Source organism: Elephas maximus, chromosome 4, assembly GCF_024166365.1.
Source record: "Elephas maximus indicus isolate mEleMax1 chromosome 4, mEleMax1 primary haplotype, whole genome shotgun sequence".
NCBI classification, from domain to species: domain Eukaryota; kingdom Metazoa; phylum Chordata; class Mammalia; order Proboscidea; family Elephantidae; genus Elephas; species Elephas maximus.
The window spans coordinates 124,374,519-124,386,863 of NC_064822.1; the positions used below are offsets into that span (position 1 = coordinate 124,374,519).

Genomic DNA, 12,345 nt, shown 5'->3' on the forward strand with positions numbered 1-12,345 from the left:
CACAAAATACTTGCCCAATGCAGTTTTCTCTATCCTATTAGGCCTAGAGTTTGTATTTCTAGTGACTTTCAATTTTTTTTTTTCATGCATATCCTCCTGCTGTTTTATTTGGAAAACATTCTCTAAACTCTAGGAAAATAGTGTGTTACAGTGTTATACACAAGGTCAAAACTGCCAGCCCACAGACCTGTTTTGTTTGGCTCCCACAGTATTGACCAGTTAAAAAGTGAAAGGGTTTGGCAACCTAGGGCCTACATTTCTTCATGAAGTAAAAAGCTGAAGCTTTTGAATTCTACTTCGTCCTAGTTTTTCTACTCCTGATTTTCTTACATCCTATTTTGTTATCAGTTGCCCTCCAGTGGCCTCTGCAGGACTTTGAGTTTGTGACCCTTAACATATGCCCCTTGGGTATCCTTACAAACTGATAGAGGCAGGCCATGCTTTTTGAAGGTTAAGTTTTTAAAAAAATAGCTATAGAAGCAAATGAATTGGATTGTCCCAGTGTTTCTTGTGACCAAACGAGTGGTTCATGATTTCTTAGACATGGAACAAAACTCACTGTGGTGAAATGGGGTTCCCAGAGAAAATAAGATTTAAATTGGAGTTTTGATAATCAGTAGATTTTCATAGGTAGGAATGGAGAAGGGGAGACATTTCAGTATATATTTCAGGGTGCCCAGGGGAGAATAGAGCAGTTTGGCTATCATCACTCAGGTTCTCCGTGGGGAGGAGCCGAAGGCGAAGCTGAAGTCATAACGCGAAAGGCCTTCATAGCCAAGTTAAGGAGTTTTGATCCTGTGGATCAGTTCAGTAATAAATATTTGTTGAACAACTTTTATATTCCAGATATTCTGCTAGGCATGGGAAGTAGAAAGATGAATTGGGCACAATTAGGGTCTGTCTGGAGTGAGAGATAGACCACAACAGGTAATTGATGTAATGTGAAAAATAAGAAATGCAATTTGGGAACAACATAGCTATTATTACTGACTTGGTCCCTGTGTAGCGCTTTACTGTAAATAAGGAACTTGCCCCCCTGATCTTATACTAATAAGAGCAAGGATAGGAATTTGACATGTAAGTATCCAACTAAAATACAGTGAGCCCTCGTTACTCACTGATACCCTATTTGTAGCTCTTCACCTACTCACTACAAATTTTTTTTTTAAGTAATATTTTTTTGTGTTTTTGGTGAAAGTTTACACAGCAAAATAGATTCCCATTTGACAATCTCTATACAAGTTGTTTGGTGACATTGGTTACATTTTTCACAATGTGCCAGCATTCTTAGTGTTTCCGTTCTGGTTGTTTCCCCTACTCACTAAAATTATTTGTAACCTCAAAACCTTACTGTACTTTTGCACTCACTCATGCACATGTGCAGGGTGATGAAAAATTTGGGTCACCTGAAGCGAACGTTTCCAGCTGAAGTTGAACAGGGCAACTCTCTGCCATCTTGTTTCAGCTCTTATACTGTATGGTAAACAAGTTTTGTGTGTGTGTGTGTGTGTGTGTACAGTCTATTTAGTACCACATTTTTCACATTTTCATGATTTTTGTTAGTGATTTTGCTGTTCAACATGGCCCCCCAAGCACAGAACTGAAGTGCTATCTAGTGTTCCTAAGTGCGGAAGGCTGTAAGGTGCTTTACAGAGAAAAATATGTGTGTTCAGGAACCTTTGAGTGCTGTTGGCTATGAGTTCAATGTTAATGAATCAGCAGTATGTATTAAATAAGATATTTACACATGTGTATTCACATTGTGATAAGTCATCAAGCTATACATCTATGATCTGTGCATTTTTGTGTGACTAGTTATACTTCAGTTTGAAAGATTATTTAAGACAAAAAAGTTGAAAGTACCCTATGGTATGTAAAATTTTATAAGGGCCCAGATATAAAGTTATATCTTCCTTATGATAATTTTGAAGAAATTCTTACCTTATATAGTTGGTGATATGCATGTTGTCTTCCTGTCTGTCTCCCCCAGTAGACTGAACTTTTAGGGTCAGAGCCTATGTCCTCCTCTCTGCCTAGCAGAGTAGACTCTCATTGAATGTTTGTAGGATTCATGAAACACTGTACTAATATGGGAAATGTATCCCTGTTCTTAGGTTAAAAAAACAACAGAAGCCACCTTGCAGACAATTCAAGATATGGTCACCATCGAGGACTATGATGTTTCTGAATGCTTCCAGCATAGTCGCTCCACCGAGTCTGTGAAGTCTACTGTCTCTGAAACCTACCTGAGTAAGCCAAGCATCGCCAAAAGAAGAGCTAACCAGCAGGAAACCGAGCAGTTCTACTTCATGGTGCGCCCATCGCTTCCTGAACCACTCTTGACAGAGCTCAGATCTGGGGTTCCCAAATGCTGCTTCTCTAGATGCATCAGAATCATCTGGGCCTCTTTATTAAAACATGGACTCCTGTCCGCCTCTCCCAGATTTCCTGACTCAGTATGTCTGGCGTAGGGTTTAGGAATTAATACTTTTTTTTTTTTTTTTTGCTTTTTTAACATTGTGCTATAGGTGAAAGTTTACACAGCAAATTAGTTTCCCGTTCAATAATTTATACACAAATTGTTCTGTGACATTGGTTGCAATCCCTGCAGTGTGTCAGCGCTCTCCCCATATCCAACCTAGGTTCCCTGTTTCCATTCCTTCAGTTTTCCTGCCCCTTCCTGCCTTCTCATCTTTGCTTTGGGGCAAATGTTGCCCTTTTGGTCTCATATAGTTAATTGTTCGAAGGAGCACATTCCTCATGGGTGTTATTGTTTATTTTATATGCCTATCAAAATCAATTATTTGGAAACTCTGGTGGCATAGTGGTTAAGTGCTACAGCTGCTAACCTAAAGGTCGGCAGTTCAAATCCACCAGCGCTCCTTGGAAACTCTATGGGGCAGTTCTACTCTGTCCTATAGGGTTGCTATGAATCAGAATCGACTCAATGGCAATGGGTTTGTTTTTTTTTTTTTTTTTTATCAATTATTTGGCTGAAAGGTGATCTCCAGGAGTGGCTTCAATTCCGAGTTAGAAGGGTATCTTAGGGCAGTAGCCTCAGGGGTTCCTCTGATCTCTATCAGACCAGTAAGTCTGGTGTTTTGTTTTGTTTTTCTTAATTTGAATTTTTTTCTACATTTTTCTACCACTGTAGTTCTCCCGGCCTCAGGCTAGTAGAGGCCGTGGTTCATGTGAATCATTAGTCCTTTGGACTGGTTTCTCTTCCTTGTGTCTTTGGTTTTCTTCTCTCTTTGCTCCGGATGGAAGGAGACCAATAGTTGTATCTTAGATGGGCTGCTTCCAAGGTTTTAAGACCCCAAATACTACTCACTAAAGTATTGTGTAGAACATTTTCTTTATGAACTGTGTGACCTGGATGTCCCCTGAGACTATAGTCCTTACCCTTCTAGCCCAGTAGCTCATTCCTGTAAAGCATTTGTTTAGATGTAAGAAGTTTCCATAACTGTGCCCCTTGTATGCTCTATTATATATATGAATATACATGCAGCACATACAAATATGTGTATAGAAATATCCACAACCATACCTATATATGCACGTGGGTGCATTCCCATATAACCTCCCGCACCTATTTAGCATACGTATCTACCTGTGTATCCACTTATAAATTATTTTGTTGTTACTGTTGTTGCAGCATAGTCTGTTATATTATTTACTATTAAAAAAAATAAAAAACCCATTGCTGTTGAGGTGATTCTGACTCAAAGCAACTCTATAGGACAGAGTAGAACTGCCCCACAGAGTTCCAAGGAGCAGCTGTTAGATTCCAGCTATTGACCTTTTGGTTAGCAGCCAAGTTCCTAACCCACTGCATCACCAGGGCTAGTTGCCCTTTATTCTTGCATACCTCTCAATATCTTCCTTTGCATTGGTCATGTTGTGCTGTGTGTGTATTGCCTTTCACTTCACCAAAATTAACACATCTATTATGGTGTTGGCGAAGAATATTGAACACACCAGGACTTCCAGGAGAATGAACAAGTCTGCCTTGGAAGAAGTACAGCCAGAATGCTCCTTAGAAGCAAGGATGGTGAGATACTTCGCCTCAAGTACGTCAGACATGTTATCAGGTGCGACCAGTCCCTGGAGAAGGACATCATGCTTGATAAAGTAGAGGGTCACCAAAAAAGAAGAAGGCCCTCAGTGAGGTGGATTGACACAGTAGCTGCAACAATGAGCTCAAACATAGCAAGGATTGTGAAGATGGAGCAGGACCAGGCAGTATTTCATTCTGTTGTGTTGCTATGAGTCAGAACTGACTCAACCACACCTAACAACAAGTATCAAGTTACTGATTCCCCCTCTCCCCCCATACCTGGTAACCATCAAAGAATGTTTCTTTCTGTGTGTAAACTTTTTCATGACTTTTTATAGTAGTGATTTCATACAATATTTGTCCTTTTGTGATTGACTTATTTCAGTTAGCATAATGTCTTCCAGATTCATCCATGTTGTGAGATGTTTTGCAGATTCGTCATTATTCTTTATCATTGCATAGTATTCCGTTGTGTGTATGTACCACAATTTGTTTATCCATTCATCCGTTAATGGGCACTTAGATTGTTTCCATTTTTTGCTGTTGTGAATATTGCTGCAGTGAACATGGGTGTGCATATGTCTATTTGTGTGACGGCTTTTATTTCTCCAGGATATATACCTAGGAGTGGGATTGCTGGATCATATGATATTTCTATTTTTACCTTTTTCAGGAAGTGCCATGCCATTCTCTGTAGAGGTGGTACCATTTTATATTCCCACCAGCAGTGTATAAGAGTTCTAATCTCTGCACAACCTTGCCAACATTGGTTGTTTTCTGTTTTTTTGATTAGTGCCAGTAATGATGGGACGAGATAGTATCTCATTGTATTTTTGATCTGCATCTCTTTAATAGGGTCGCTGAAGCCCTAGTGGTACAGTGGGTAACATCTTGGCTGCTAACCAAAAGGTTGGCAGTTCGAATCCACCAGCCGCTCCTTGAAAACCCTACAGGGCAGTTCTACTCTGTCCTATGAGGTCGCTAGGAGTGGGAACTGACTTGACAGCATTGGGTTTTGGTTTTAACAGCTAATGAGTATGAGCATCTCTTCATGTGTTTGCTGTTTGCCTGAATGTCTTCCTTGGTGAAGTCTCTGTTCATGTCCTTGCCCAGTTTTTAATTGAATTGTCTTTTTGTTGTTGAGGTGCTGAAATTTTCTATAAATTTTAGAGATTGGGCCTTTCTTACATATGTTGTTGCCAAAAACTTTTTCCTGATCTGTAGTTGATCTTTTTATTCTTTTGGAGAAGTATTTTGATGAGCATAAGTATCTAATTTTTAGGAGATCCCAGTTATGTAGTTTATCTTCTGTTGGTTGTGTATTTTTAGTAATGTTTGATAGCCTAATTCATGCCATAAATTAGGGCCCCTAGATTTTCCCTGTGTTTTCTTCCATGACCTTTATAGTTTTAGGTTTTACATTTAGGTCTTTGAGCCGTTTTGAGTTAGTTTTTGTGTATGGTGTGAGGTATGGATCCTGTTTCATTTTTCTGCATATGGATATCCAGTTTTGCTAGCGTCATTTGTAAAAGAGACTATCTCTTCATTTAATGGGCTTCAGCTCTTTGTCAAAGACCAACTGTAGGTTGATGGCATTACTTTTGGGTTCATATTTCTGCCTTGGTCTGTGTGTCTGTCGTTGTACCAGTACCAAGCTGTTTTGACTTCTATATAGTAGATTCTGAGATCAGGAGGTCTGACCCATCCAATAATGCTTTTTTATCCAGGGCCTCTTTCTTTTCCATATGAAGTTGGAGATTAGTTATTCCATCTCGTTAAAGAATGGTGTTGGAATTTGGATTGTGATCGCATTAAATCTGTAGATCACTTTGGTAATATTGACATTTACACACTGTTATGTCTTTCTATCCATGAACATTGTATATTTCCCCATTTATGTAGCTCTCTTTTGGATTCTTGCTGTAGTGTTTTGTAGTTTTCTTTGTGTAAGTCTTTTATGTCCCTAGTTAGGTTTATTCCTAGATATTTTGTCTATTTGGAGGCTGTCGTAAACGGCATTGTTTTCCTGATTTCCTTTTCAGAGTAATCTTTGTGTAGAGGAATTCAACTGACTTCTGAATGTTGATCTTGTACCCTGCCACTTTGCTGAAGCTTTCTATTACTTCTAGTAACTTTTTTGTGGAGTCTCTGGGATTTTCTATGTAAAGGATCATGTCATCTGTGGATACATATAGATTTATTTCTTTCTTAGCAATGAATAAGCATAATGATAATAGACACCCTTGTCTGGTTCCCATTCTCAAGGGGAATGTTTTCAGTCTCTCTCTATTGAGCATAATATTGCCTATTGGTTTTATATATTGTTGTTGTCTTTAGGTGCAGTCGAGTCAGTTCCAACTCATGGTGACCATATGTACAACACAATGAAACACTCCCCAGTCTTCTGCCATCTTCACAATCATTGCTATGTTTGGGCCCCTTGTTGCAGCCACTATATCCATCCATCTCATTGAGGGTCTTCCTCTTTTTTGCTAACCCTCTACGTTACCAAGCACGATGTACTTCTCCAGGGATTGGTCCCTCCCAAGTACATGCCCAGAGTATGTGAGACGAAGTCTAACCTTCCTCACTTCTAAGAACCATTGTAGCTGTACTTCTTCCAAGACAGATCTGTTGATTCTTCTGGCAGTCCATAGTATATTCAGTATTTTTTGCCAACATTATAATTCAAAGGCGTCAGTTATTCAGTCTTCTGTATTCATTGTCCATGCATATGAGGTGATTGAAAATACCCTCGCTTGAGTCAGGTGCACCTGAGTCCTCAAAGTGACATCTTTGGTTTTTAACACTTTAAAGAGGTCTTTTGCAGCAGATTTTCCTGATGCAATACACTGTTTGATTTCTTGACTGCTGCTTCTATAGGCATTGATTACAGATTCAAGTAAAATGAAATCCTTGCTGTAATGATTAAGGTTGTGTGTCAACTTGGCTGGGACATGATTCTCAGAGATTTGGCAGTTGTGATGTTGTTTGGCATCTGTGATGTTATGATCACTTCCATGATGAGATTTGCTAAAATGTGATCAATCACCTCCATGATGGGATCTGCTGTGAGTAGCCAGTCATTTGAAAGGGAGTTGCCTTATGTGCGTGACCTGCGTCAAATATGAGTGGACATTTTGGCAAGGCTCCTGAGGTTTTGCTCGCTCTGAATCCTGTGGCTGGCTCCTCTTCTTCTAACCTCCGGTTCACGGGACTTGAGGTAGCAGCTCACCTGTGGCCTTGTGTGCCAATCTTGGGGTTTGTTGATCTCACAGCCTATGAGCAAAACCTCTGCTCCCTGACATGCCAGTCTTGGGTCTGCCAGCCCCTGAGGCTATGTTTCAGGAGGAGCCTCTATCCTGACCCGTGGACTTGGGATGTTCCAGCCTCTACAACTGTGTGAGGCATTTCTTTGATATGAATCTCTCTATATGTTTATACACTTCACTGGTTTTGTTTCTCTAAAGAACCCAGCCTAAGACACTTGCTAATTTCATTGTCTTCTCCATTTATCGAGACATGGCTTATTGGTCCAGTTGTGAGGATCTCCTTTGTTTTCATTATGTCGAGGTATAACCAGCGCTGAAGGCTGTAGTCTTTGATCTTCAGCAGTCAGTGCTTCAAGTCCTCTTTACTTTCCACAAGCACAATTGTGTAATCTGCATATCGCAGGTTGTTAATGAGTCTTACTCCAACCTTGATGGTGTGTTCTACTTCATGTAGTCTGGCTTCTCGAATTATTTGTTTGACATACAAGCTAAATAAGTACAGTGAAACATTACAATCCTAACACATATGTTTTCTGATTTTTTTTTTATTATGCTTTAAGTGCAAGTTTACAATTCAAGTCAGTCTCTCATACAAAGGTTTATATACACCTTGCTATATACTCCTAGTTGCTCTCCCCTTAATGAGACAGCGTACTCCTTCTCTCCACTCTCTATTTTCATATCCATTCAGCCAGCTTCTAACCTCTTCTACCCTCTCACCTCCCCTTCACACAGGAGCTACCCACATAGTCTCATGTGTCTACTTGATCCATGAAGCTCACTCCTCACCAGTATCATTTTCTATACTATAGTCCAGTCCAATCCCTGTCTGAAGAGTTGGCTGTGGAAATGGTCCCTGTCTTGGGCTAACAGAAGGTCTGGGGACCATGACCTCCTGCGTCCTTCTAGTCTCAGTCAGACCATTAAGTCTGGTCTTTTTATGAGAATTTGTTCTCTCAGGGGTTCTCTGTTGTGTTCCCTGTCAGGACAGTCATCAGTTGTAGCTGGGCACCATCGAGTTCTTCTTGTCTCAGGCTTATGTAATTTCTGGTTTATGTAGCCCTTTCTGTCTCTTGGGCTGGAAATTGTGTCTTTGCTGCTCTTCATTCTCCTTTGCTCCAGGTGGATTGAGACCAATTGATGCATCTTAGATGGCCGCTTGCTAGCATTAAGACCCCAGTCGCCACTCTCCAAAGTAGGATGTAGAATGTTTTCTTAATAGATTTTATTATCCCAGTTGACCTAGATGTCCCCTGAAACCATGGTCTCCAAACCCCCACCCCTGCTACGCTGGCCTTTGGAGCGTTTACTTTATTCAGGAAGCTTCTTTGCTTTGGGTTTAGTCCACTTGTGCTGACCTCTCCTGTATTGTGTCTATCCTTCCCTTCACCTAAAATAGTTCTTGTCTACTATCTGATTAGTGAATGCCCCTCTCTCTTCCTTCCACCCCACTCTTGTAACCATCAAAGAATATTTTCTTCTCTGTTGAAACTGTTTCTCAAGTTCTTATACTAGGGGTCTTATGTAATATTTGTCCTTTTGCAACTAATTTCACTGAGCAGTAATGCCTCCCAGATTCTTCCATGTTATGAAATGTTTCACGGGTTCATCATTGTTCCTTATCAATGTGTAGTATTCCACTGTGTGAATATACCATAACTTATGTATCCATTCGTCCATTGATGGGTACCTTGGTTGCTTCCATCTTTTTGCTGTTATAAATAGTGCTGCAGTGAACATGGGTATGCATATATCTTTTTGTGTAAAGGTTTTTATGTCTCTAAAAAAAAAAAAAAAATTTTTTTTTTTTTTTTTTTTTAGGATATATTCCAAGGAGTGGGATTGCTGGACCGTATGATAGTACTGGAAACCCTGGTGGCGTAGTGGTTAAGTGCTACAGCTGCTAACCAAAGGGTTGGCAGTGCGAATCCGCCAGATGCTCCTTGGAAACTCTATGGGGCAGTTCTACTCTGTCCTATAGAGTCGTTATGAGTCGGAATCAACTCGATGGCACTGGGTTTGGTGTTTTTTTTTTTTTTTTTTTTTTAATGGGAATTCTATTTCTAGTTTTTTAAGGAAGTGCCAAATCGATTTCCAAAGTGGTTGTACCATTTTACATTCCCACCAGCAGTGTATAAGTGTTCCAGTCTCTCCACAACCTCTCCAACATTTATTATTTTGTGTTTTTTGGATTAATGCCAGCCTTGTTTTTTTTTTGTTGTTGTTGGAGTGAGATGGAATCTCATTGTAGGTTTGATTTGCATTTCTCTAATAGCTAATGATCATGAGCATTTCCTCATGTATCTGTTAGCTACCTGAATGTCTTCTTTAGTGAAATGTCTCTTTATATCCTTTGCCCATTTTTCAGTTGGGTTATTTGTCTTTTTGTTGTTGAGTTTTTGCAGTATTGTGTAGATTTTAGAGATCAGAAGCTGATGGGAAATGTCATAGCTAAAAACTCTTTCCCAGTCTGTAGGTAATCTTTTTACTCTTTTGGTGAGGTCTTTAGATAAGCATAAGTGTTTGATTTTTAGGAGCTCCCAGTTACCTAGTTTCTTTTCTGCAGTGTTAGTAATGTTTTGTGTACTGTTTGTACCCCGTATCAGGGCTCCTAAGGTTGTCCCTATTTTTTCTTCCATGATCTTTATCATTTTAGATTTTATGTTTAGGTCTTTGATCCATTTGGAGTTAGTTTGTGTGCATGGAGTGAGGTATGGGTCTTGTTTCATTTTTTTGCAGGTGGATATCCAGTTATGCCAGCACCATTTATTACAGAGACTGTCTTTTCCCCATTTAATTGACTTTGGGCCTTTGTGAAATACCAGCTGTTCACATGTGGATGGAGTTATGTCTGGATTCTCAATTCTGTCCCATTGGTCTATGTATCTGTTGTTGTACCAGCACCAGGCTAGTCTGACTACTGTGGCAGTATAATATGTTCTAAAATCAGGTAGAGTGAGGCCTCCCACTTCCTTCTTCTTTTTCAGTAATGCTTTACTTATCCAGGGCCTCTTTCCCTTCCATATGTAGTTTGCTGATTTGTTTCTCCATCTCATTGAAAAATGTCATTGGTATTTGGATTGGAATTGCATTGTATCTATAGATGGCTTTTGGTAAAATAGACATTTTTACAATGTTGAGTCTTCCTATCCATGAGCAAGGTTTGTTTTTCCACTTATGCAGGTCTCTTTTGGTTTCTTGCAGTAGTGTCTTGTAGTTTCCTTTGTATAGGTCTTTTATGTCTCTGGTAAGATTTATTCCTAAGTATTTTATCACCTTGGGGGCTACTGTAAATGATATTGATTTGGTGATTTCCTTTTCGATGTTCTTTTTGTTGATGTAGAGGAATCCAACTGATTTTTGTATGTTTATCTTGTATCCTGATACTCTGCTGAATTCTTCTATTAGTTTTAGTAGTTTTCTTGAGGATTCCTTATGGTTTTCTGTGTATAAGATCATGTCATATGCAAATAGAGATAATTTTACATCTTCCTTACCAATCTGGATGCCCTTTATTTCTTTATCTTGCCTAATTATTCTGGCTAGGACCTGCAGCACAATGTTAAATAAGAGTGGTGATAAAGGGCACCCATGTCTGCTTCCCAATCTCAAGGGGAATGCTTTCAGACTGTCTCCATTTAGGATGACATCGGCTATTCACTTTGTATAAATGCCCTTTATTATGTTGAGGAATTTTCCCTGTATTCCTGTTTTGCTGAGAGTTTTTATCGTGAATGGGTGTTGAACTTTGTCAAATGCCTTTTCTGCATGAATTGTTAAAATCATGGGGCTCTTGTCTTTTGTTTTGCATATATGATGGATTAACTGTTTTTCTAATGTTGAAACGTCCCTGTATACCTGGTATGAATCCCACTTGGTCATGGTGAATTATATTTTTGATATGTTATTGAATTCTATTGGCTACAATTTTGTTGAGGATTCTTGGGTCTAACTTTACGAGGGATATAGGTCTGTAATTTTCTTTTTTTGTGGCATCTTTACCTGGTTTCGGTATCAGGGATATGCTGGCTTCATAGAATGGGTTTGGAGTATTGTATGCTCTGAAATACCTTTAGTAGTAGTGGTGTTAACTCTTCTCTGAAAGTTTGGTAGAACTCTGCAGTGTAGCTGTCTGGACCAGGGCTTTTTTTTTGTTGGGAGTTTTTTAATTACCTTTTCAATCTCTTTTGTTACAGGTTTATAGTTGTTCTACCTTTTTTTGTGTTAGTTTAGGTAGGTAGTGTGTTTCTAGAAATCATCTGTTTCTTCTAGGTTTTCAAATCTGTTAGAGTACAATTTTTCGTAGTAATCTGATTTGATTCTTTTATTTTCAGCTCGGTCTGTTATGATATTGTCCATCTCATTTCTTATTCAGGTTATTTGCTTCCTCTCCTGTTTTTCTTTTGTCAGTTTGGTCAGTGGTTTATCAATTCCATTAATTGTTTCAAAGAACCAGGTTTTGGTCTTGTTAACTCTTGCGATCATTTTCTGTTCTCTATTATATTTTCTGTTCTGTATTATAGAGCAATATCATTAATATCACATGCAAGCCAAATTTTGCTGAAGATCATTTAAAAACAGCTGCAGCAGTATATTGACAGGGAACTGCCAGAAGTTCAGGCCGGTTCCAGGAGAGGACGTGGAACCAGTGTTATCATTGCTGATATCAGATGGATCCTGGGTGAAAGCTGAGAATACCAGAAAGATTATTACCTGTGTTTTACTGACTATGCAAAGGCATTTCACTGTGTGGATCATAACAAATTATGGATAACATTGCAAAGGATAGGAGTTCCAGAACACTTAATTGTGCTCACGAGGAACTTTTACATAGATCAAGAGGCAGTTGTTTGGACAGAACAAGGGGATACTGATTGGTTTAAAGTCAGGAAAGGTGTGCATCGGGTTTGTATTCTTTCACCATACCTATTCAGTCTGTATGCTGAGCAAATAATCCGAGAAGCTGGACTGTATGAGAAAAAATGGAGCATCAGGATTGGAGGAAGACTCATTAAC

At 39.2% G+C, this 12,345-nt stretch overlaps 1 protein-coding gene across 2 annotated transcripts in view; it reads left to right on the forward strand.

Annotated features, from left to right (window-relative positions):
* The window catches only part of SRGAP1 (SLIT-ROBO Rho GTPase activating protein 1), a 336,426-nt gene that overhangs the window by 260,060 nt on the left and 64,021 nt on the right, over positions 1–12,345 (forward strand). For both annotated transcript variants that reach the window (XM_049883765.1, XM_049883766.1), the window contains exon 9: positions 2,115–2,312. In XM_049883765.1, coding sequence (XP_049739722.1) covers positions 2,115–2,312 — 198 coding nt within the window. The remainder of the gene's footprint in view (positions 1–2,114; positions 2,313–12,345) is intronic.